At 41.8% G+C, this 25,831-nt stretch overlaps 1 protein-coding gene across 3 annotated transcripts in view; it reads left to right on the forward strand.

Annotated features, from left to right (window-relative positions):
* The window catches only part of MRTFB (myocardin related transcription factor B), a 285,293-nt gene that overhangs the window by 117,612 nt on the left and 141,850 nt on the right, over positions 1 to 25,831 (forward strand). Inside the window, exons 4-5 of one of the 3 annotated variants that reach the window (XM_063430294.1) lie at positions 1,031 to 1,194; positions 9,498 to 9,548. In XM_063430294.1, coding sequence (XP_063286364.1) covers positions 1,086 to 1,194; positions 9,498 to 9,548 — 160 coding nt within the window. In that variant the 5' untranslated portion in view covers positions 1,031 to 1,085. The remainder of the gene's footprint in view (positions 1 to 1,030; positions 1,195 to 9,497; positions 9,549 to 25,831) is intronic. The other 2 variants (XM_063430295.1, XM_063430298.1) reach the window with 2 other exon arrangements.

Genomic DNA, 25,831 nt, shown 5'->3' on the forward strand with positions numbered 1-25,831 from the left:
TGAACATACTGTTCTTAAAATGTCTTTATTTTTTTTGTGATTTTGTTACAAAGTACATTTTTGTGAAATTGTACATCAGAGATCTGTACACATTCGTATTCCGCTTTAATTGGTTGAAATACCACTTTGTTTAAATTTCATAAGGGTTGGTTTCACCTGTATTTGGACAGGCTGTATACATAGGGCAAATAATGGCAAGGATCCTTGTCAAGTCCACCCATGCTTAGTAAATGATAAAATGTTTTTTTGTTTTTTTTCACTTGGGGACCAAAACATTTGGTTTCATAACAGACTTTTTGCATACATAGGGTATATATTTTAGAACTAGTTTGAGTACTTGAGCTATTGAGAGAAACAACAGTTTACAGTTAAAGAAAGGTCGCCGTGACATCACGTGCGTCAGTACTGTAACCAACAAGAAGGATGTATTTTATGATTTAGATGGGGAGGTGGTACGGGGAAAATAAGGTTAAAGGAAAACTATTACTCCCTGTAGCTACTCAGGATAAAATACTTGTCCCAAATACTCCTGTGCTGCAGAAATGTATCTGAAAAGTAGTTTGTTCACAGTACCTGTATCACATGTCACACAGAACCAATAAAGTTCTAATAGCCGTACTGTGACTGATATTACTTTATCCGTATCTCAATGTTCAGTGAACCCAGCTATGTTCTCCATGGTCTGGCAAGCAGATTCTGTGACTCTGCTCTCTCTCCTGGCATACGATTGAGTTCAGCCCAAGTTGTTTTTATGGTATTTTGGGTAACCTAGACATGGCAGACGTGGAAACAAAGGTTCCAGCTAGCTTACAGTATCGGGAGCTGGAGCTTTCAGTGAAGAAACTATTTCAGCAAGCTGATGTTGTTATAGTGCTAAAAATAAATGAAATATAAATGTTGGAAAAACAACTTATTTGTTGGAGCATTTCATAAATTCTCTAATTTGCAGCTATGACACTTTGCATTCGTTTATTTTTTTGCAATCGTTGTTTTGTGTGTTTCCTAAAAATTCAATTTTTGTTTTTTTCAGTCTTTTGGCTAATTCAAATTCCAGTTGTTCGTTGTATCCTTCTTCCTGAACAACCATGGAGGATGAGTCTCCCAGCCCTCAAAGTGAGGCAGTTGCTCATGATCTCCAGGAACTGTCCCTTCAGTCTGTCCAGCCATTACCCCCTCTTAAGGAAAGGAAGAATGGTGAGTACCATAATTCTATACTTAATCTGTATGCAATGTGGCGTTAGAGACATGGTTGCTCCAGATACTACTTCATGATAGTGATTTTTTTTAACGTAAATGTCTGTGAAACATTAGTTGTGTCATGGTTACTGCAAAGCTGGATTGGGTATATTGATCAAAATAGGTATAATAAATAGGACAGTAGAAGTGTAGGTGTTGATTGTTGCGTGTATATAGGTCAGATTAAAACAATATCAATCCAGAGTATTTCTGTTTTGTAGTATTAAAGGGACACTGTAGACACCCAGACCAATTCAGCTCATTGAAATGGTCTGGGTGCTGTGACCCTTCTGCATCTAGTGCTGCAATGTAAAACATTGCAGTTCCAGAGAACTGTAATGTTTACATTGCAGCTCTAAGTCTGCCCCCAGTGGCTGTCTACCAGTCAGCCACTGGGGGCGCTTCCGGAATCCAAACAGACTTTTGGTCTGTTATCTGATGCTGGACGTCATCACGGACCTCCAGCGTCAAATTTTCCCCATAGGAAAGCATTGAATAATGCTTTTCTATGGGGAGGTCTGATGCGCGGGCGGTCATTGACGCACATGCGCATTAGGTCTCCGGCAGGGGAGGAGTGTGGGCGGAGCCTGACCCAGCGCCGAGGGACATCGGCACTGGATTCAGGTAAGTGGCTGAAGGGGTTCAACCCCTTAAGGACCAAACTTTTGGAATAAAATGGAATCATGACATGTCACACGTCATGTGTCCTTAAGGGGTTAAACCCCTTCAGCCCCGCGGAAGGGGGGCACTGTAGGGACCTATAGTGTCAGGAAAACAAGGTTGGTTTCCTGGCACTATAGGATCCCTTTAAGTAAAGTTACTTGTTAGTTCATGACTATTCTGTACACACAGGACTTGCTCCTCCCCTTTTTAAAGGAACACTGTAGGCATTTTCACATTGTAATCTTATTGATAATGTTAGAGTACCTTAAATAGGTCCCTCCTCTTATTGTTTAAATCTATTCCTTTAAACTATATGAAGGCTTGGATGCCCAGCATTAAGCCACGCCCCCAAGCCCTCCAATTCTGGGATCCATTAATGTAGCTTCCCTGCTTTAATACCCAATCATACCATGACGTCAGCACTGAAATCTACGGTATTGCGCTCCTGGGCACAACACCAACAAACCCTTTAACGGAGGACTTTGCACATCGATGGGCTGATCTCTGATTCATGCACAGTGTAGTGTTTCTCATAGAGAACTGTTGAATGCAATGGTTCCTTATGAGTATAATTTGATTCACGCATTGTGGCGAGTGCCGCACAAACGTGTATAGTCCACAGTGCTTCTCTATGAGAAGGTCCTCAATGACAGGAATATGTTGACGCGTAAAGAGGCGGGGTGTAATACCACAAGACACTTAAAGAATAGATTATAAAAAAGTAAATACTTATTTAAAAAAAAAAGTTAGTATATAGAACATTATATGAAATATTGATAGCATTGTGTCATTCTGTGGAATACAGGCCTCCCAACCATCCCAATTTCGGCAGGACAGTCAGTTTTCTGGTCCTGTCCAAACATTTGTTCTCTGCTGTCCTACCTTAGGGAATGCCAGGGAACTGTCCCCAACAAGCAACGCATGAGTGCACCATTAGACATGCTTGCAGTATGTCCAGGGATTTAGGACAAGATTTTTCTTGTAGAAAGCACTGAAACATTGTTTGCATGGTCAGCCCCCAGTGGACCAGCCTGTATGATGTGTATTCACGCCAGGCTGACCTGTTAATTTTTCAGGCAAGCCCGTCCCTTCTTGGTAGTTCCACTCTTTTAAGGGGTGTCACTGACCCACCACCTACTTTGGCACCCCAATTCACAGGACGCTGAATTTGTGAGATATGGATTTAAAATAATGAAGTGATCAGAGTGATTTTTATTTTATATAATAACTCATTGTCCACAATGGCTCATATGTAGTCTTGTCCAATTCTTTGGTAGAGTTTTGCAACTTTTAAATATGCGTACTTTGAATAGAATCACACAGTACAGTGTTGACTTATACTAGAGATGTCCAGACATTCCCTTCCAGATGTTCTTGAACTGAACCTGCCAGAGAGTGATTGAAGGTGTAGTCCATGTGTTGCTGGAGGGCCAAGACTGAACATCCCTAGTTTAAACCTTTTATGATTACTCTTCTATACATACATACATATATCTATTTGATCAAAGTAAATATGACTGTTGTTATGGAAGTGGTTAACTCAGTCATGCATACATGCTAATAAGTAATGATGTTTATTTATTTACTCTTTTCTAAATGCACTTCAGCAGAGCATTCCAAACTCATTAGTTTTCCTGTATTCTGTTTATATACTTGTCTTGTTAAAGAGGGACTGCCAAATTTCTGTTCTTGATGTAACAGACTATTCAGTCCAGTAAACATTATTGCTATGTGTTTGTCAAATAACAAGCAAAGTTTCATATAAATCAACTTTTAATTAAAGACTGAACCTTGATCAACCAGTCCTTTTACCCAACCCCTTACCTCATCTTCACTTTTTTTTGTAGAATTATAACCTTTTTTTGTGTTTATGGGTGTTTTACACAGGCATACCTTAAGGGAAATTTTTTGAGGCCCACTTGCTTTTAATGCATATTTAAAAAATGAACACTTTATAGGCATACGGTTGCAGACCATGGCAATCCGTTTTGGATACATAAACATGGCACATCATGGCAACTTTAGATGCATAAAATTGGCTTACCATGGCAACCAGCTTAAGATGCATTCAATTGGCACACCAGGGCAATCCGCTTTAAGTGCATAAACTTGGCACTTAATGGCAATCAGCTTTAGATGCATAAACTTGGCCCATCATGGCAATCACTTTTAGATGCATAAACTTGGCACATAATGGCAATTCGCTTTAGAGGCATACAATTGGCACACCATGGCAAACAGCCTTAGATGCATAAAATTGGCACACCATAACAATCTATTTTAAAAGCATACAATTGGCACACCATGGCAATAAGCTTTAGATGCATACAATTGGCTCATTATGGCAATTAGCTTTAGCAGCATACAATTGCAACATCAGGGATTTCAGCTTTAGATGCATACAATTGCCACACCATGACAATAAGCTTTAGAGGCATAATTCTTGGAAATCATGGCAGTTTTAGAGCAATAATTTTGGCATATCATGGCCGTTTTTGAGGCATAATTTTGGGTATCATGGCAGTTTTAGAGGCAGAAACTTGGCACATCATGGTAATCTGTTTTAGAGGCATACAACGTATGTATGTGTGTTTGAATGTAAGCATGTTTTTGTATGGTATGTGTGTGAATGTTAGTGTTTGAATGCAGGTGTGCATTTGTGTGCAGTGAATACACTTCCACACATATACAGAGACATGCAATAACACACCTGCAAATTCACACACAAATACACACAATGACACCTAGATTCCCACACACAGCTACACTGACACAATACACACATGGACACACAAATACACACACTGACACAAAAGGATACACATACATAGACAGGAGATGAGGGTGACAGTGTGGGAGGGAGTGTGTGTGTGTTGGTGACAGCGTGGTGGGAGCAGGATGAGAAAGTGTTACAGAGTGGGGCAGGAAGAGAAGGGGTTACAGTGTGAGGAGCTGCAGCCCAGAGGTGCTGAGCAGGCTGATTGATGGGATACAGGGCAAGCCGGGGGGCCCCCTCCTGTTGGGCTTGCGGTCACGAACTGAGGGCCTGACTAATCAGTCTGCCTTACGTTCTCTTAGATCTCCGGTGGCCCTGGAGGCGTGGGTCAGCGAGACCCACTGGGAATCACTCTGTGATCCACCAGTGTGTCGAAACCCACACTTTGGGAAACCCTGGCACACATCTAGGGCCGGCGCCACCGTCAGACGAACTAGGCATTCTCCTAGGGCGCCGACCTGCTGAGGGCGACCACCAGGATATTTCCTGGTGGGCTGCCTGCCGCTGTCTGGGGCCGCATCGCTGGGCGAGCGGCTCTTGAGCCGCCCCCAGCGCCGGGCCGATCCTTAAGGCGCCTGAAGGTGGGGGAGCTGAGGGGAGCCCTGTCACAAGGGGCCTCAGGGCGCCCCTGAAGCTGTATTAGATAAGGCAGAGCAAACACCTGCTTACCTTGATGGCAGGTGCCTGCTCTGCCAAAAATGCAGATGACCTGTCCTGAGGAGAGGGGGACAGAGAAGCCAGGCGGCAGGGGGGCTGTTCTTGCAGCCTCTCACTCCTCCCTCATGCGCCGCCTGTGATGCCGGGAGCTGGAATATTACGTCATTCTTGCCCTGCATACTAAACAGCGGGCGGGAGGAGAGAGGAGCTGCCCCACACTGGACCTCAGGTAGGGGAGTGTTTGACTGTCAGTGAGTGAGGTGTGTGTGTGTGTGTGTGTGTGTCAGCGAGTGTCTGCCTGTGAGTGTGTGTGTGTGTGTCTGTCAGTGAGTGTATGTCTGTCTGTCTGTCTGTCTGTCCGTAAGTGTATGTATATGTAGATAGTGGAAGTGCACTCAACCCTGCTCTAATGGATAAGTCCCAGTACCAGGAAGGACTAAACATGGAATTTCGAATATAAAAAATAATCCAGGCACTCCAACGAATTCCAAAGCAAAGGCAATTTTATTAGAACCAGGAACCAAAAGGCCTTTTGGTTCCTGGTTCTAATACAATTGCCTTTGCTTTGGAATTCGTTGAAGTGCCTGGATTATTTTCTATATTCCAAATTCAGTGAGTGTATGTATGTCTGACTGCCTGTCAGTGAGTGTGTCTGTCAGTGAGTGTGTCTGTCAGTGAGTGTGTCTGTCAGTGAGTGTGTCTGTCAGTGAGTGTGTCTGTCAGTGAGTGTGTCTGTCAGTGAGTGTGTCTATCTGTCAGTGAGTGTATGTGAGATTGTCTATCAATGAGTGAGTGTGTGTCTGTCTCTGTCAGTGAGTGTGTGTCTGTCTCTGTCAGTGAGTGTGTGTCTGTCTCTGTCAGTGAGTGTGTGTCTGTCTCTGTCAGTGAGTGTGTGTCTGTCTCTGTCAGTGAGTGTGTGTCTGTCTCTGTCAGTGAGTGTGTGTCTGTCTCTGTCAGTGAGTGTGTGTCTGTCTCTGTCAGTGAGTGTGTGTCTGTCTCTGTCAGTGAGTGTGTGTCTGTCTATCAATGAGTGAGTGTCTGTCTATCAATGAGTGAGTGTATGTATGTCAGTGAGTGTGTGGCTGTCTATCAATGAGTGAGTGTCTGTCTGTCTGTCAGTGAGTGTGTCTGTCTGTCAGTGAGTGTGTCTGTCTGTCTGTCAGTGAGTGTCTGTCTGTCTGTCAGTGAGTGTGTCTGTCTGTCTGTCAGTGAGTGTCTGTCTGTCTGTCAGTGAGTGTGTCTGTCTGTCTGTCAGTGAGTGTGTCTGTCTGTCTGTCAGTGAGTGTCTGTCTGTCTGTCTGTCTGTCAGTGAGTGTCTGTCTGTCAGTGAGTGTCTGTCTGTCAGTGAGTGTCTGTCTGTCAGTGAGTGTCTGTCTGTCAGTGAGTGTCTGTCTCTGTCAGTGAGTGTCTGTCTCTGTCAGAGAGTGTCTGTCTCTGTCAGGGAGTGTGCGTGTGTGAGTCTGTCAGGGAGTGTGTGTGTGTGTCTGTGAGTCTGTGCATCTGTCTGTGAGTGTGTGTTTGTGTGTCTGTGAGTGAGTCCATCCGTCTGTCCATCTGTCTGTCAGTGAGTGAGTGTATGTCTGTCTGTCAGTGAGTGAGTGTATCTGTATGTCAGTGAGTGTGTGTGTGTGTCTGTCAGTGAGTGAGTGACATGAGGGGGCGGCAAAATGGATCTTTGCCTAGGGCGGCAGAAATCCTTGCACTGGCCCTGCATACCTCTTATATGTAACTGCAAATTTTAACTCAGATAATGTGCTCAGACTTTGCAGCATGTGTTTTTCTAGTAGGATCTCCCCACAGCTAGCAGAAAGATACCCCAGAAAAAAATACACCCAGAAAACTTTATCTCAATGAAGTTATCCGGGTGCCATGTCCCTCTAATTGTAACCTTGCAACTGAAAACATCACTTTTCTACAGAAATGGCAATGTTTACATTGTAGGGTTTAACCCCTTAAGGACCAAACTTCTGGAATAAAAGGGAATATTAAATGCCTCACTCTGACTGCCAATAGAGGCACTTTCAATGAAATAGCCGAGTCAAACTTCGTTATTTCAATCAGATGGTTTCAGATGGTGCAACGTGGCCTCATGTCGCTGAGGGGATTAGTACAGTTAGATAAAAACGATTGAATTAGGAATGCATGTTTATATTTCTAAAGCTGTAATGTTCCTTTAAGAATAATATTATAATATTCTGTATTGGTACTCTGCTCAGATCAGCTGCTTGTACGGACTACTTTGACTACTGGAATCCCTGACCTTGCCCTACGCTTTGTATATGTTAAACCTAGTCACTCTAAGGTCATAACAAAATGGTATAGAAAAAGACATGAAATACCCCAGATTGTCTAATTTTGAGAATGATGTGCCAGCAATGGTAATGTTCACTCTTAGGTTGTCAAAATCTGTAAAACATGTTCATGTTTGGCCCTGTTACTTCCCAAGAACCTGGAACGCCAGCCCATGGCCGACACTGCTGTACTCATGGTAAATTGCCTAATACAAATATTAGGACTTCACCACTAAGTGGGTCACAAAACCACATGCAATACCCCATCTGAAATGTTATCGGTTGCCTACGTTTGCAAATGGTTTACCATCATGTTAGTACTTTTCTTTTCTGGGCTGCCATACGGACTCAAAGGGGACGGACAAACGGCTTAGCCAACATCCCCAGGTTATGAATGAAATGTGCAGGCTGTGTATTTGGGCCTGTCATTTCTCAAATCCCAGAAAACTCATGAGACACAGAGTATGGATAGTTGTATTTTTTATTTATTTATTTATTTTTTTGCATTAATTTCAGTGTATTTTGCTTCTTTTGACTTTTCTCAACACCGAAAGGACTATGTGAAAACTATAGTTCAGGTCTAAACTAATTATAATGAGCCGCTTATTCTCCAAAGCGTAGCTGCATTCTTCAGTTCAGTTTAGCTCCTTTTTAAAACCTTTTACCCTCATTGAAAATGACCCCCGTTCCTTGAGTCCTTTGAGCCATATTTATAGTTTATTCAGAGTAGTAACATTCTTGACCACTTGGTGGGGCTTGGGGTTACTTGCGTTCTAAACAATTCTGTCTTTGGGAGGGGAAGACATTTTAGAATGTCAGTTTATGTATGTATTTATTTATTCTACAGTTCTTATATAGTGCTCTTATGTAGAGTGCTGTGCCGTTTACACAAAAATAAAAATGGTAATTATGCACACTGAAACAAAAGAAGACCATTGAGTTTAAAACCTGACAATAACTAAAACATCAGTATAATCATGTTCTATTTAATGTTTAATTTTTAAAAATATATTGCAATACATGTGATCATTCATGCTTACTTTTAGATTTATGTAGAATTTCCAATTTATATTATTTAGTGGTATTGTAATTTACATGTAACCACAACATATTCTTATTTTGTTCTTGTGTATCAGCAAATTGTGTTCCATTTTAAAGGGACACTATAGTCACCAAAACAACTTTAGCTAAATGAAGCAGTTTTGGTGTGTATATCATGCCTCTCTGCTCAATTCTCTGCAATAAGTTAAATCACTTTTGTTCCTATTTATGTAGCCCTAGTCACTGACCCCAAGCTGTAACTCACACAACATGCATGGGAAAAAAAAAAATATTATTCCAATCAGATGTTAACTTACTTTAGAAGTTTTCATCTCCTGGTCTGTAAACAGCAGGCTTGTGCAAGGTCCAACAAGCTGTTAACAGAACAGGCGATAATACATTCTAAATTAAACAGACTGTACAAGGAAAGTAAAGGAAATGTAAACATTAGATCTCACTTTGCAGAAAGTGTTTTTGAAGGCTGTACACATTACATGCAATGAGGTTTGTTTAGAGCTGCATAAACAAAGTGATTTGACTCCTAAATTGCAGAGAATTGAGCATTGAGACTGCAGGGGCGTGATCTATACACCAAAACATTGGTAACTATAGTGTCCCTTTAGGCTGTAATGTCTGTCATAGCATGCTATATTTATCAAATTTGTCTATGCTACATACTGCATTAAATATGACATACATTTGATAAAAGAATAGCCATTTTGCTTTGTGTAATAAAGCTCCAGCTATTTTTTTTTTTTAAAGCTCCAGCTTGCTTAATAACCAAAGTGGCTGTTTCTATCAATCATATATTTTATTTTATTCATACTTATCAGAAGATGACAACTGTGCAAATCGAAAAGTCTGGGGGCTGCAGACACTTAAAGGTAATTATGCTTAAATTACATTTTGAGTAAGCGTTCCACATACGAGAACTGTGCCCTTAAAAAATGATGATAGGTGATGATGATTAGTAATATGACTTGTATATTTTTATCTACCTCACATTGCTTTTGTTTATCATCAGTGGTCCAGAAGTCCCTGCCAGACCCAATGTTAAAAGATTCTTCAGAATGGAAAGCACTAAATTTAGAACAAGATTTATTTTGTATAAATGACAAAAATAAAAAGTACAATATGCAGCTTAGTTAATCAGGCCCACTGATGAAGCCTATATTTATTAGAAGAGCATGCCAAAATACTAACTTTTCTGGACCTGTGTCCCTTTATCAGTGTAACAGGGGCATTTGTTACCAATACATGTGCATTTTGACATGCTCTTCTCCAGTGGGCCTGATTAACCAAGCTGTGCATTGTATGTTGTATTTTTCTCATGTTGATTTTTTGCTAATCCAGCCATAGCATATGTACTTATGCTGCGCTAGGTAAACAATTTTTAGAGATTTTTCCGCTAAATTTTAGTTTGCATACTCTTAAATATTCCTATTGGTATACTTTATTTTGTAGCAGAGAAAGCAACAACCCAAGTTACATGGTAAGATAGCAGGAAGATAGGTTTATATTATGCAGATATTAAAAGATCTATTTATCCTATACATATGTTCTCAATAGTTATACAGCTATTGGGTCCCTCTAGACCTTATGTGTAAGTATCCCTTTAAAATCCACTGTATTTGTTACATGTTCTATTCTCAATTTGGTAGTTTTGTGGGTTTTTTTTTCTTCGTATCTGCAACATGCATTCGTAGTTTGTATTGCTGTGTGGATTAGCTGTGAAGAAAACAGCTGGAGTAGAGTGCCTCAGACCCTCTCTTAGAGAGAATATAAACACAGAACTTAATGTAATCAAATACTACAAGAATCCTACCCAAGTTCTTCTATTTTGTGTATGTCATAAAATATTTTTGTTGAGCAGTAAGAAAATATTTTACAATCAATACAACAAGCTGTGTTCCATTTCCTAAATTCACGTTGGGTATCTGCGTGCAGTTTCAAAAGTACAGATTAACTACAGACTTCTTATTACGCACAAAATGACATTAGCTGGCAGTGGGCGTATATTCTAGAGTGCGCGTTCTTTAACACAAGTGTGCATCCAAAGTCACATTGCAGAGAAATAGAAAAAAAACTAATTGTGTTTACGAAGACAGAGATCATATTGGTAAAAATCAGGTTAGAATACATTTGTATGTTAAGTATTTTTACACATATGTATAGCTGCCACATGTTTTTTGTTAATATTATTTAAAACATTATAGAAACGGTTCTGCATCTTATTATTCGTTATTGTCAAGAACATTTGAAAGAACTTGTAACAATTCGGATTACATAAATCATATGTGTATCAAAATTTGTATCCACTAATAATGTTAGACTGTTCTGGTGATCATTTTTTTTTTTTTTTTTTTTTTTTTTTTTTACGAGGACTTGTTTGTTTACTTGTAAAAGATAAGTCTACAATAGTTTAGAGATTAAAGAAATATTCTGGGTGTAAGAATGTGCCCGATAGCACAGCATGGTGATGAGTGACTAGGATCTGGAAGTGCAGAGAGAAAGTAGTGTCACATTTCACTTTCATTTGGGTTCTTGCCCTGTTTTATATGTGTTTTCTGTGTCAGTGCTCGAATAAGGGTGTTGACGTGTTTGACAATTATCCTTTATTTTGTGCAAATTTTTATCTGCAACAATATCAGCTGCTTGAGACTTGACAGTTCTTGAGAGAATCAAAATTGCTGGAACAAGCAGTACATTGTTCTTATTCCCACTCTGTATGTCACAACATTTAGTGTAATAATAATAATCATCGTTGCAAGTAATGGTTTCCAATAGAATCCATCTTCTCACAAGCAGACATGCATAGTTCCTGAGTGCATAGGATGGAAGACATCGGTATGTGTTCTAATAAACCCATTTAGATTGTAAGCATTTTCAAGCAGGGTCCTCATGAACCTAGTGTTCCTGTAAAGATGTTGTAATTGTGTAATTTATTATTAAATTCCCCCCTTTATAATATTGTAAGGGCCTTGGAAATAAGTTGGCGCTATATAAATACCAATAACATAACCATAAGGACTGTCCAACCTTAATTGTAGGGTGCCTTTTAGAAATGTGATTACTGTCACAATTTCAGAGGTAATGTTACTACAGGCTATTTTAATCCCTTCAGGAGAAACCACGTGTCAGGATTGTGACAACAAAATGAAATGTCACTAATCCTGGTTTGGATGAAGTTAATGGACTGATATACTTGTAATGATGGCTTTAGTTACTTCTAGTCTTCCTCTTCTCGATGTCCCCTATATACTCCGCAGAAGTGTTATCACCAGCTTTTTAAAGCCAGAGGTGATCTTTACTTCCATTTGCAAGTCTTTGAGCTCTAGTATTAGGACTACAAACTTAGCATTTCTAACACTAGTGTTTTATATTAAATATTGAGTTGTTTACCCCCCTCCAGAAGTAAGTAAGTAAATATATTTGCTTAACCTTTATGTCTTGATGCATCATAAATACAGATGATCTCAGCCAATCCAGTTCCTCCCCATAGGGAACCATTTGGAGGCTAGTGCACATGCTCCGCAATCACCGCTCTGAGCCAGTCCAGATTCATGGACTCAATACATCTTTTGTAAGACCGCACCCGGGAAGCAACTCTAGACGTGGCATTAGGCAGCATTGTTGACACTGCATTGGCAAGCTATTTACCCAGGAAATACTATATTAAGCTGGAGAAAGCACAGATAATTTCTCCCGTGGAGAATCCACAGATAATTTCAGTTTTTTTTTCCCCCAATATGGAACTTACGACCTGACATCCTTTTCCAGATCTGTTTTGTTGGGGTCCCCTCAATATTTCACTTTACCTTAATTTAAAAGAACACGCAGGCATGCTTCCCACCCACTCCCAAATGCCAACCAATCTCAAAGCTTAGTGTTGTTGTGTAAAACGAATCCTGCGGAATGTTATAGTGTAACATGGAGACATCTTTTTAAGCAGAGGTAGAGAAGTAACATTTGTAGAAATTGTGAAATTTTCTTGGGAAAATTGCAGTGAAAATAAAGTCATTTTGTGACAGAGGGAACATAGTTACATAGCTGAAAAGAGACTTGGCGTCCATCAAGTTCAGCCTTCCTCACATTTGTTTTTTGCTGTTAATCCAAAAGAAGGCAAAAAAAAAAAAAAAAAAAACAGTTTGAAGCACTTCCAATTTTGCAACAAACTAGGAGAAAAAAATCCTTCTTGACCCCAGAATGGCAGTCAGAATAATCCTTGGATCAAGAAGCTATTACCCTACATTGAAAAATTATATACTTGAATATTCTGTTTTTGCAAGTATGCATCTATTAGCTGTTTGAACATCTGTATGGACTCTGATAAAGTCACTTCTTCAGGCAGAGAATTCCTCATCCTTATTGTTCTTATAGTAAAAAAAACTTTTCTTTGCCTTAAACGAAATCTTCTTTCTTCCAGTCTAAATGACCTCGTGTCCTATGTAAAGTCCGGTTTGTGAATAGATTTCCACACAATGGTTTGTATTGAACCCTGATATATTTGTATGTTATCAAATCCCCTCTGAGACGACATTTTTCTAAACTAAAGAGGTTTAAATTTGTTAACCTTTCTTTATAGCTGATGTGTTCCATTCCTTTTATTAATCTTGTAGCCAGCCTCTACACCCTCTCCAGTGCCATAATATACCTTTTTAGAACAGGTGCCCTGTAAAAATTGCTGTATTATGCCTAAAATAAAAGTAAACACCATGTCATAAACATATCATTGTAAAAAAACATGTTCCGTACTCCATTTTTTATTTTATTATTTTCAATTTTTCCGGCAAAAATAAAAACAAAAAAAAACCTGTTCCCCGCTCTGCTTTTTTCCCCCATTTATAAGCAGGGGTCAAGACCAGGATAGAACATATTCTCCAGAAAAGCACATCTGTGCCCTTTCCTCCAAGCATCATAGTAATCCATCTAGATCTACGCTGAAATCATAAACATGGTTCTACACAGCCAAGCTTGATATTCTCCAACAAATGTTGTTTTGCTCTCTGTCAAACAGCCTGTAAGGATGTGTGACTATAATACTGGGAACTATCTGTTTATTCTCCTTAAATTATGCAAAATAACCATAAACTTCTAGCACAGCACCTATTTTTAATTCCATGGGAAACATATGAGAGACAGGACAAAGTGACTATTTAATAACCTAAACATTGTCCACTGTCTGAGGACTTTGAAGAATTTGCAAAGATCCCCGACGGTACCGTTACTGCTGGGAGATTTGGGGTTGGGGAAGCAGCGAAATTTCAACACCGTCCAAGAAATCTGATGTTTATGATCTGTGAGAAAGTACCTTGGAAGAACGTGAACAAGGTCATCCAGAATGTAAAAATATTGTTTTGTTGTTCTGGCCACATGCTAAAAATGATCAAATCATGGAATAGCGCAATATTTGACCATTTTGCTAAAGCGATCATAACTTTGCAAAACCTTTATAATTATAATATCAATTTTTTATATCATCAATGCACAGCAATCTAGACAGTTTCCTTGTAAAGAATGTATATTGCAATAGCTACAGGGGTTTTCCAGCAAGGGAACAGAGATATAAAAATGTGCAGACGCTGTTTCAGTTAAAAATTGAGGCTGTCTGTGCAGTCTATAAATAAACATAAATAAATAAGAGGATGTTTGCCTACAGACGAAAAGGACCAATGTGGCAGTTTCTATTAAGTAATTATAGCTAAGGACACTGGGATAGTTGGTAGGTGCCACTCAATACTAACCCTGTGGACTGTTAAATGGAAAGCTAGGCTGGACTTCATATTTTTGATGCATATTATAGATTTTGACTCAAAATTTCCATTTCCAAGTGGAAATTGACCTCTGGCAAGCAGGATTCGATGGGGAGGGTTTATTCTTGGCTTATCGTATGTGTATGCCAGGTTGGAGCAGTGTTAATTTTGTTGACTAACCATTTGAGTCAAATTTTAATCGACTAACATTTTTGAGATTTAGTCGATTAAAACGAAAACAATTCAGATGACTAAAATACGACTAAAAATAAAATGACATTTTAGTCAAAAGACTGACTAAAACTAAATTGAAATGTAGTTTGTCATAGTTCACCAAAGTTAATACTGCACAGAGGGGCTGTGTGGAATGGGAAAGAGAGACAGACCAGGGCTTGGAAGAGAGACACCTAGAGATGCTGGGAGGACACAAAGAGACACAGAGTTTCCAGGGAAGAGGCAAAAGAGACCGATAGAGGCTTTATTTAAACCCCTTAGATTTTAGTTGTGCTGACTAAAATCTGCAGTAGATTTAATCGACTAAAACTAAAACCGTTCAGATGACTAAAACACGACTAAAACTAAAGAGGCTTTTTAGTCAAAACACTAGGACTAAAACTAAATAGAAATTTCCCGCCAAAATTAACACTGGGTGGGAGTGAAGCTGTCTTTCGGACGTGCTTAGCTCAATGAAGGCACATGCTTCTCCTGCAGGAGGAACCCAGGTGTACTCTTGCCACCATAACTACATCATCCATGGTTATGGTGCCTGGAATGTCTTTTCTTTTTAATTTTAATGGAGAAGAACAGAGACCGGTATACATAAACATAAAAAAAAAATAAAAATACACATTCTAGAGACAATTCTTATGGCCCATTTCCCTAAAATTGAAAACCAAGCACACGCGTATTAAACCTGTGACGGCAGATGCCATGTTCCTTGCAGTTTAGGCAGTCTAGCAGTAGACACTATTGGATGCCCCTATCTTCTTTTCAAATAGTTTTTATTAGGTATTTAATATTATACTAAAATGAAAAGAACTAATTAAATAAACTATAATACGAAATTGGAAAGGGGAATCTTTGTGAAAGTATCCATCTGAATTTACAATACATTTGTGCAATATTGATACGTCGGTATTTCTCGATTTATAATAGAACAATTATAATATATTTATGTAAAACGAATAAAACAAGTTTGTACAACTAATAATTTTCAGTTTGAATAGTTTCAATTCTAAAGATTTTTTTTACCTTTTAATTCTAAAGATTTATTTTTTACCTTGTTTTCCCACTCAGTCCAGACATAATGAAGCTGATCCCATAATAAATATGGCTGTCAAATAGCCATCTCATACGCGTTGTTTTCTAATGCTAACTATAGTACATGAACTATAGAGGGCATAGCAGGGGATTTCCAATATCTGGGTAAGTTGGATGTGGTGATTCTAAGAATATGTCCTATGGCTACTCTGTCTACTTTTATTAACAGATTCTGGAAATGTTTTAAAGAGCCCGAGTTCCGATGTAAATGTGGTAATATATGGGTTAACCTTTTTAACAAGTTTATGATTATCACTCCAGAATCTAGCAAGCTAAGGGCAATACCACCATATGTGTGACATGGTACCCATCTCATCACACTCCCTCCAACATCTGTCTGAGACTTTACGATTCATTTTGTGAAGGCCTGTCTTCTAATTTATGTAATAGACCAGGGCTTCCCAAACTTTTATGGTCCGAGACCCACTTTTGAAAACGGTAATTTTTTGAGACCCACTTGCTTTTAATGCATATTTTAAAAATGAATAAACTTGGCACATCATGACCCGCTTTAAAGGCATAAAACTGGCAAATCGTGGCAATCAGTTAGAGAGGCATAACATTGGCACAACATGGCAATCCATGGCATAAAATTGGCATATGGCAGCTTTAGAAGCATAAAATTGGCACATATTGGAAATCAGCTTTAAAAGCATACAATTGGCACACCATGACAATCCGCTTTAGTGAGGGTGACAATGTGGGGGGGAGGTGAGGGTGACAATGTGGGGGGGAGGTGAGGGTGACAATGTGGGGGGGAGGTGAGGGTGACAATGTGGGGGGGAGGTGAGGGTGACAATGTGGGGGGGAGGTGAGGGTGACAATGTGGGGGGGAGGTGAGGGTGACAATGTGGGGGGGAGGTGAGGGTGACAATGTGGGGGGGAGGTGAGGGTGACAATGTGGGGTGGTGAGGGCGACAATGTGGGTGGGAGGTGAGGGCGACAATGTGGGTGGGGGGTGAGGGCGAAAATGTGGGTGGGGGTGAGGGTGACAATGTGGGGGGGAGGTGAGGGTGACAATGTGGGGGGGAGGTGAGGGTGACAATGTGGGGGGGAGGTGAGGGTGACTGTGACTGTGGGGGGGAGGTGAGGGTGACAATGTGGGGGGGAGGTGAGGGTGACAATGTGGGGGGGAGGTGAGGGTGACAATGTGGGGGGGAGGTGAGGGTGACAATGTGGGGGGGAGGTGAGGGTGACAATGTGGGGGGGGAGGTGAGGGTGACCATGTGGGTGGGAGACAATGTGGGGGGAGGTGAGAGTGACAATGTGGGTGGGGGGTGTGGGTGACAATGTGGGTGGGGGGTGTGGGTGACAATGTGGGTGGGAGGTGAGGGTGACAATGTGGGTGGGAGGTGAGGGTGACAATGTGGGGGGGGAGGTGAGGGTGACAATGTGGGGGGGAGGTGAGGGTGACAATGTGGGGGGAGGTGAGAGTGACAATGTGGGTGGGGGGTGTGGGTGACAATGTGGGGTGGTGAGGGTGACAATGTGGGTGGGAGGTGAGGGTGACAATGTGGGGGGGAGGGGAGGGTGACAATGTGGGGGGGAGGGGAGGGTGACAATGTGGGGTGGTGAGGGTGACAATGTGGGGTGGTGAGGGTGACAATGTGGGGGGGAGGTGAGGGTGACAATGTGGGTGGAAGGTGAGGGTGACAATGTGGGTGGGAGGTGAGGGTGACAATGTGGGGTGGTGAGGGTGACGTGTAGTCTCAGAGCGTTACCGTGGTAACCCGCGGTAACGCTCTGTGATTGGCCGAGCTCGCTGACAGTTACTGCATGGTCTGCCCGCCGCGGAGGGGAAGCTGCAGCCTGGAAGGTGCGCAAGGATTTCTCCCCTGCGGCACATATTGCAAGCCGCTGGGCACCTTCTTGGTGTCAGGCCCTTGAGGGCCTGACTGTCTCCCGGCGTGGGTCAGTGCGACCCACCAGAAATCAGCCGGCGACCCACCGTTTGGGAAACCGTGTATTTAATAGACTATTACAGCTATTGGACACCTCTGTCCTTTCTGCAGGGAAACCTATGTACTTTGCACGTATGGGGCTATCGCCAGAAACCTTGGCAGTACAGCAATTTGCTATTAATCCCTATAATCAAGAACTGTAATTATGATGCTTGCATTGTGCTTTTAATATAGTTTCAGAACATGGAAATATAACCCTGTTCTCATCATCCCAAATGTCTCCTGTTTTTAATTTCAAGTATAGTAATATATATTGCAAGAAATGCTGCTGTCGTTCTGCCTGTTCTCCGTGCATTGACATTCAGAAATTACAGGTAACTATAGCAACCTGAACCTTGTTGTGATGCGTATTATAAAGGTAAGCAGCTCATTGGGTTTCAGTTATATTTTCTGGGCCATGAATCATCTAATCATTGGATTTCAAGGCTGAAATCAAATTATGTTCCAGTTACATAGTTCTTCATGGACTCTCACAAAACCATTCTACCCACATTAACAACTGTGAAACTTCAACCCATATATGCCAAATTAATATATTTTGTAATCATGAGCATGTAAAAATAGTGAATGAGGAGAATTGGATTAAAGAAGTTGTGAAATCACATGTTGAACACAGTGAGCCATCATTCTCCTTCCACTTTAGAAAATACATATGTGAATTTTTAGATTAAAGGGAAACTACAGCCTTCAGAATGCAAATCTGTGTTCCTAACAATATAGTGCCACTCTCCCTAAAACTTTTTAGGTCCCCCCTGCCACGTGCAATACAAATTTAAGAAATAAAAAGTTTTACTTAACAATTTTTTACTGGTATTTATAACGCGCCAACAGATTCCGCAGCGCTGTACAATTAGTGAAGGAAGTAATATACACACACAAATACAAAAGGTCTGTGCCCCTCTCTTTCTCAACCACACCTGGATCAAGGGGAAGATGGGTCAAGAGATGTTATTTTAAGATGGGTACTACAGTAGCATGTTTAAGGTCCGTAGGGACAACACCAGAAGAGAGAGCAGTTAAAGATGTGTGTGTTAAGGAAGGCACAATTCCTGCTCAGTTTTTCAGGTTTACCCAGCAAGATCATGTAGGAGGTATGGCCTCCTCCGTGATGGTCCAATCCATATGTGCATTCACAAATCCCCATAGGAAAGCTTTAAGTCAATGCTTTCCTATAAGGCTTCCACGTCACTTGACTGAGTTGTACTCTGCCTGTGCCTCAGTCATGCTCAAAGCCGTTAGAGGAGGACTTAATGATTCAATGTAAACATTGCAGGTTCTAAAAAACTGCAATCTTTTACATTGCCGGATTAGGCGGAGAGGGACACTGCACCCAGACCACTTCATTGAGAAGAATGATGTGGGTAAGTGTAGTCACCAAATCAACTTTAGACTGAGGCAGTTTTGTGTATAGGTCATGCCCCCTCAGTCTCACTGCTCAATTGTGTCTCTGTTATTTAGGAGAAAAATCACTGTTGTTTGTTTATACATGCCTAGTCCCACCTCCCCCACCAGTGACTCACACAGCCTACATGAAACAATTGTTTTATTTTCAATTGAATGTTAACTTGCTTTTGAAGTTTTTATTTCCTGCTCTGTAAGTTATGTAACTTTAATCACACATAGAAAGCTACTGCTAACATTTAACATTGCAGGGATAAGAAATTGCTTATTAGACAGACTGCAATAAGGAAGTGTAAACATGTTATCTCACTTTACTAGAAATGGTTAGGAAGGCTGAGTAAATCACATGCAGGGAGGTGTGCCTAAGGCTGCAAAAGCAAAGTGATTTAACTCCTAAAAGGCAGAGAATAGAGCAGTGAGACAGCAGGGGGCATGATCGATGCAACAAAACTGCTCTTTTAAGCTAAAGTTGTTTTGGTGATTGTAGTGTCCTTATGAAAGCAGTAAACACATTTAGTAGCCAATATTTCAACCAAATGTACCCTCTACCTGTTGCTTTGAGTATTTTTGATGCTTGGAGTAACTCACTCTCCCGCCGCACAAAACTGTTTGTTTTATTTCTCTGGAGCCCTGTGATATTAAAAGATCACTATAGTGTCAGGAAAACAAACTCGTTTAGCATCCTTAAGTCCCCCCCACCCTTCAGCTACTTACCTTTATCCAGCGCCGGGCTCCCTCGGCACTGGTGACCTCTCCTCCCCCACCGACGTCAGCTCCTGAGTGGAGCGGAATGCGCATGCGCGGCAAGAGCCGCGCACACGTTCACAGTTTATAGGAAAGCATTTCTTAATGCTTACCTATGGACGTTCTACACGCTGGATGCGAATTTCACATCCAGCGTCGCAGATGTGCCTCTAGCGGCTGTCAGGAAGACAGCCACTAGAGTTTGGATTAACCCTACATGTTTACATCTGAAGGGTTAAAACCTGGGGGACCTGGCACCCAGACCACTTCATTGAGCTAAAGTGATCTGGGTGACTCTAGTCACATTATTATGGAGTACTTTCTAAAACAAGTATAAACACTCCACATTACTCTGTTTTACGTGTGTGCGTGTGTGCGTGCATGTGCGTGTGTTCGTTCAGAAAATAAGACATTTGACCGGGGAGCCTGGCCGTCGACCTAAGCAGACGCAGGGGACTCGAGCTCCTGCTTCCCGGGCAGGAAAACCGGCATAATCGAGGGCTGAATAGCCCAAGGACCCACCAGGGTGCGACTACCAAGTCGGGGGTGCACCTCTGGGCACACCGATACCCTTTCTGGGCTCGTAGGAGCCGGAAAACCGTAACGGCAAACGCGGCCTACAGGGACCGGAGCTGGGGAGAGGAGGCCGCTCTCTCCGACACCGGATCCCTTCAACGACGAAGCAGGGTTCCAGCCCCCCCCCCCCCCTGGACCGGTGGGGGATATCCCGGTCCTACTAGCTGGACGGACCAGACAGGCTGCCCAGACTCGAGCACACACTACCGGGAGAAGCAAGCAGGAGTCAGGCGGAGCGTGTCCAAGATGGCCGCCCGCCATGATTCACAGAGGGGAGCCACGAGCAAAGGTGTGCAGCCCTCCTCCCTAGAGGCCCTCGACAGGCTCTACTCGGCCTTCTACAAGCTACAATGTAGCAGGGGCATGCCCGGTCTTCCAGCAGCGCGGGCAGTGGCCATGTGGATTCGACCGCTGACCCGCCGACGTTATTATAGTGCCCCACTACAAGCACTCCAAGCGGGCGTTCGCCCACACAAGCACAGACAAGCGACTAAAACAGAGACAGTTCACACCAACTTGGGCACCCCAACCTACTTACACGTAAGCGGTAAGGTGCGAGCCGTATCACCCAAAAGCCCAGAGCGCACCTCCGACCAGCTGCCCACCATGCGGCTACCTGACACAGGAGTGGCACAACAAGCATCGCCGGCATCACCCGCCCGCCGCACGACCATCACCGCTGAAACAGACCCGCAGGGAAGAGGCGCTCAGTCACCAACCACGCACCTAGCCAGCAACCACCTCTTACCACTGCAAGGGACGAAGATGCCACAACGGACCAGCACCTCCCCAGCACCCCGCTTCAGATCCGCATCCACGACCTCCAAAGCAGCGAGAGCGGTTGGAAGACGGAAGGGACAGACGGTAGGGAGACACGGAACTCACGGCGACCCGGACTCTCCTTCCTACCTCATGAGGGGCAGGCCAGTGCAAGCAGATGCAAGGAGTCAGAGGGACAAGCCGAGAGACTCAAGCTCCCCCACGGGTGGATTTGGACTGACAGCCGCGGGCATAGGTTGAGTCGGCTATGTGTGAAGGGACGCTAGTTATATAAATGCCAGAATCCGCAGCTTCTTCTCCCCCATAATATTGCTCTTAAGGTGCCTTGTATACTTCCCACATACTATGCATAGCCTTGCTTTATTTAGCACGCACACAACCCTTCAATAGTTATTGCCACCGCGACTCTTATTTACATATTTATCTGTATTACCTCCCAGCGTAATGCAGATAACCCACTAGCTTATACTATAACACACAATCGATTTACTAACCCTGTTCCATGCGCACACATAAGCCTTATGCTGCCCTACAGAATTGTGATGCATTATAAAAAGGTGCAATACACCTATAATCATATGCACAACTAGTAGTGGTGGGTGCACACTTAGCCTAGCACGATTTACTGTAATAATTATATATTGTGTAAACTCCAAAGAAGCTAAGAGTTATTATGTCCGACGCATGTATATTTTGTATGTTTAGTATAATTATTTTATGTTTGACTAGCTTATGACATAGCGTAGAAACCATTATTCAGAAAGTTACAAGCGATAGTATTCACTGTGACTGAACTATTCAGCAAGCAACTATAAAACTAGTAACTTAACTGTAAGATGCGACATACCAAACGGGCAGTAGCGCAGTAATTACACAAGCAAACGCAATCGTGCCTTTTTTAGGATGGTACCTTATTTAGAATGTATCCTTCTTTAGCAGGTAATCAAGCAATTGAGCAATGCCCAAAGTTCACTCATATTTACTCCACGACAGTCTTACCCATGTTATATCTCAAGCATGATACATGCCTTAACACTGTTTTAACATGTCACTCAGAACACTGACAATTATTGTTGGGGCACAGTGAGCAATGGCACCGTATTACCTGAGCTCCGACTCCTAGTTACCTCTTAAACTTGTTGTGTTATATCCTTCCTGTTTCAACGCACTAGGCGCTAACATGAGTAGACCGGGCACGTAGCCGTTCATCCCCGACTTAAGCCTATAAAACGATGTTTTTAGCATGACCCTCACCTTTATTTTGTCCTAAACCACACTATCAAGCGGTAGACAAAGCGACTGTTCATTCTAGGTGGTTAGGAAGTATATGATGCTAACCTGATTGTTTTTTTTTCACTTTACAAAAAAAAAAGTGCAATGTCTCTAATGCCAAGTAACATATGTGAATGCCAATAGATCTGCACCAGCTGTTGTGGCAGTGCAACTTGCATGTTTTTCTCTCTGCACGAACAAAATAAAGAATTAAAAAAAAAAAAAAAAAAAAAAAAGAAAATAAGACATTTGGCACTCCAGCTTCAAAAAGTCTGGATCCAAGTAACCACAGTGCTGCTCAGCACTACCTATATTTAACAAATTAAGAGACGAGAGCACTCAATTTATTTTCAAAAAATATATATTATCATGGCAATCGATGTTTCAACCAGCAGGTCTTGATCAAGATGATGGGGAAAAATCTGACACTGGATGTCCTTATGCAGAGTGCTAGGACGTCCAGCGTCAGATACCGGACCAAAGGAAGCGCCTTCAGTGGCTGTCTGGTAGACCGCTACCGAAGGCTGACTTAGTGCTGCAATGTAAACTACAAAACTACTAAAATTTCCAATGTAAAATGTTTTACAGTGCAGTGCTAAGTGCAATAGGGACCCTGTACCCAGACCACTTCAATTAGCTGAAGTAATCTGGGTGCCTGTAGTGCCCTTTAACAATTCTCCTCCTATATTCTTAGTTTATCAGGTAGTCTTTGTAAAAGAGTGTGACAGCTTCATTTTCTGGCTTACAGGAATCTACTAAATATAAAACATGAACAAAAGTGTGAATAAATACAGTAAAGTTGTTATTTTTTTTGTTTTTATTTTTTGTACTTCCTCATTTCAGTTCCAGTTTTGATAATAAATGGATTGCATGTACACCCATAATGCACTATACATGATTTCAGTTTTACAATTTAGTAGCTGGGATAGCCCGTATTCTGCAGGATGGGAAAATGTCAGGTAACACTCTTTCATATATACCTTTACCAGCACAGTATTTAGATGGCATGTTCACTTGAGGTTATCCTAGTAACTTATTGTTCCACTTAAAATAATCTGATGCATAGGTTAATATAGGACTTTAATAATGTACGTTTTGGTGAGCTTTGTCCCTGTAAGTGGTGAAAAAAGCACTGTCTTTATGTTTTGTATAGATTTAGCATAATCTGTGCTCTAGCATCGATATTTCTAGTTTAAAGGCTTACTTCAGTGATTTGAAGTGGTCATGGTGCCTGCACATACTGGGTTTAACCCCATGACTGACTTCTGGCAAAGTGATAGGGTTATCATTAGTTTTATTTTTGGTTAAAGTACATTCTGGGCATTTTTAATAAGTGTTCCATTCATTGCCTTAGAGAGGTCAGGTGACCCTCTTAATCATTGAATGGATCGACTTCTGAAATTCTGCAGAAGTCGAAAGCACATCATCCCGGAGGTAACATTGCCTTGAGCCTGTTGCCAGGGTACTCGTGGCATCATTAGCCCTACAGTGGACTGTAGTGGTTTTGGTGCTTGGAGTAACTTGTTCAATGCAGATTTAATTTCCAGCAGCTAAAATAATTAGCATTGAGTTGAGTTATAATTGGTAATCAGTTCCCCGGGACATGAAAACCAGCATAAACGAAATCACCGTTCCTGGTTATAGAATGTTATTATCTTGTCTCTGGGAATGTTACTATTTTACATTTTACACCTGTGTAACATTCTCATTCCAAATCCCCTAAGGCTATAATGTTCATATCTTGTGTAGAATTATTTTTTAAATGAATTGATGTCAGTGATACTCTTACTTAAAATAATTGTTATTGTTATTATGTGAAGAGGCCATGGAATAATTAGCCATTTCTTAATTTGAAGCCATTTTATGCGTGCATTGCTGAGTAGAAGTTGAGGGCCTGGGGGTATCTGCCCTTTTGCCATACCTGCCATCTGAAACAAGTTTGTGACTACTGAGCCATACATTAGCATGGCTCATCACAAAATAAGACACATTGCTATGGTTCATTCGTGTTCTTCTAATTGTATGTCAGTACGTGCTCGCTCAAGATACTCATTCCTTGAGGTTGTAAACAATTGGTTGGCTGTAGTTGAGCATGACTCTGTTCTCCATGAGCTCCAGACGTGTTTTTTTGCAATTTCATTTAACCGCTTAATACCTGGAGTTTGAACAGTTTCATATTTTTGTTATTAATTAGATCTTTCTAGTATTGGATTAATATTCTGATTAATTTAAAGGGACACTATAGCCACCCAGACCGCTTCATCTCATTCAAGTAATCTGGGTGCAATGTCCCTGTCCCACTTAGTCCTGCAATTTTAAAAGGTTTAGAGAAACTGCAATGTATACATTGTAGGGTTAAAACTGCCTCTAGTGGCTGTATACCAGAGAGCCACTAGAGGCGCTTCCTATGGAGAAGGTCTAAGGCACACTCGCAACATCTAGAGTGTTTTAGCTCCTGATCTGTTAATAGCTTGTTAGACCCGGCAAGTACCTCCTGTATGTCAGTAAAGTTCAATTTACAGAGCAGTAAATACAAAAGTAAATTAACAACCGATTGAAAGTGAAGCCATTTTGTCACAGCCATGGGAGGTGTCGCTAGGGCTGCATTAACAGAAACAAATGTGATTTAACTCCTAAATGGCAGAGAATTGAGCTATGAGACTGAATGGGCATGATCTATACACCAAAACTGCTTCATTAAAGGGATCGTATAGTGCCAGGAAAACAAACCAGTGTTCCTGGCACTACAGGGTTAATAGGTTCCCCCCCTCCCTTGGAGCCCCCCTCCTGCTGGGCTGAAAGGGTTAAAATCCCTTCAGCCACTTACCTTAATGCAGCGCCGGTCTCCCTCGGCGCTGGTGACTTCTCCTCCCCCTGCCGACGTTAGGTCCCAAGTGGAGCCTAATGCGCATCCAGAGGCGTGCGTGCATTCAAATCCGCACATAGGAAAGCAATACTCAGTGCTTTCCTGTGGGGATCGTACGTCCTCACGGAGTCCAGCGTAATTTCAGTGTGACTTTTCTCACTGAGAATTGCGTAAGAATCGCGTATAGGATCCCTCTAATGAAGCTGTTTTGGTGTATAGATCATGCCCATTGCATCTTAATTCTCTGCCATTTAGGAGTTAAATCACTTTTGTTTCTGTTAATGCAGCCCTAGCAACACCTCCCACGGCTGTGACAAAATGGAGACAGGAGACAGCCACTAGAGGCTGGATTAACCCTGCAATGTAAACATAGCCGTTTCTCTGAAACTGCTATGTTTTCAGCTGCAGGGTTAACCCTAGAGGGACCTGGCACACAGACCACTTCATTGAGCTGAAGTGGTCTGGGTGCCTATAGTGGTCATTGAAGCTAAAGT

Source organism: Pelobates fuscus, chromosome 8, assembly GCF_036172605.1.
Source record: "Pelobates fuscus isolate aPelFus1 chromosome 8, aPelFus1.pri, whole genome shotgun sequence".
Taxonomy (NCBI): Eukaryota; Metazoa; Chordata; class Amphibia; order Anura; family Pelobatidae; genus Pelobates; species Pelobates fuscus.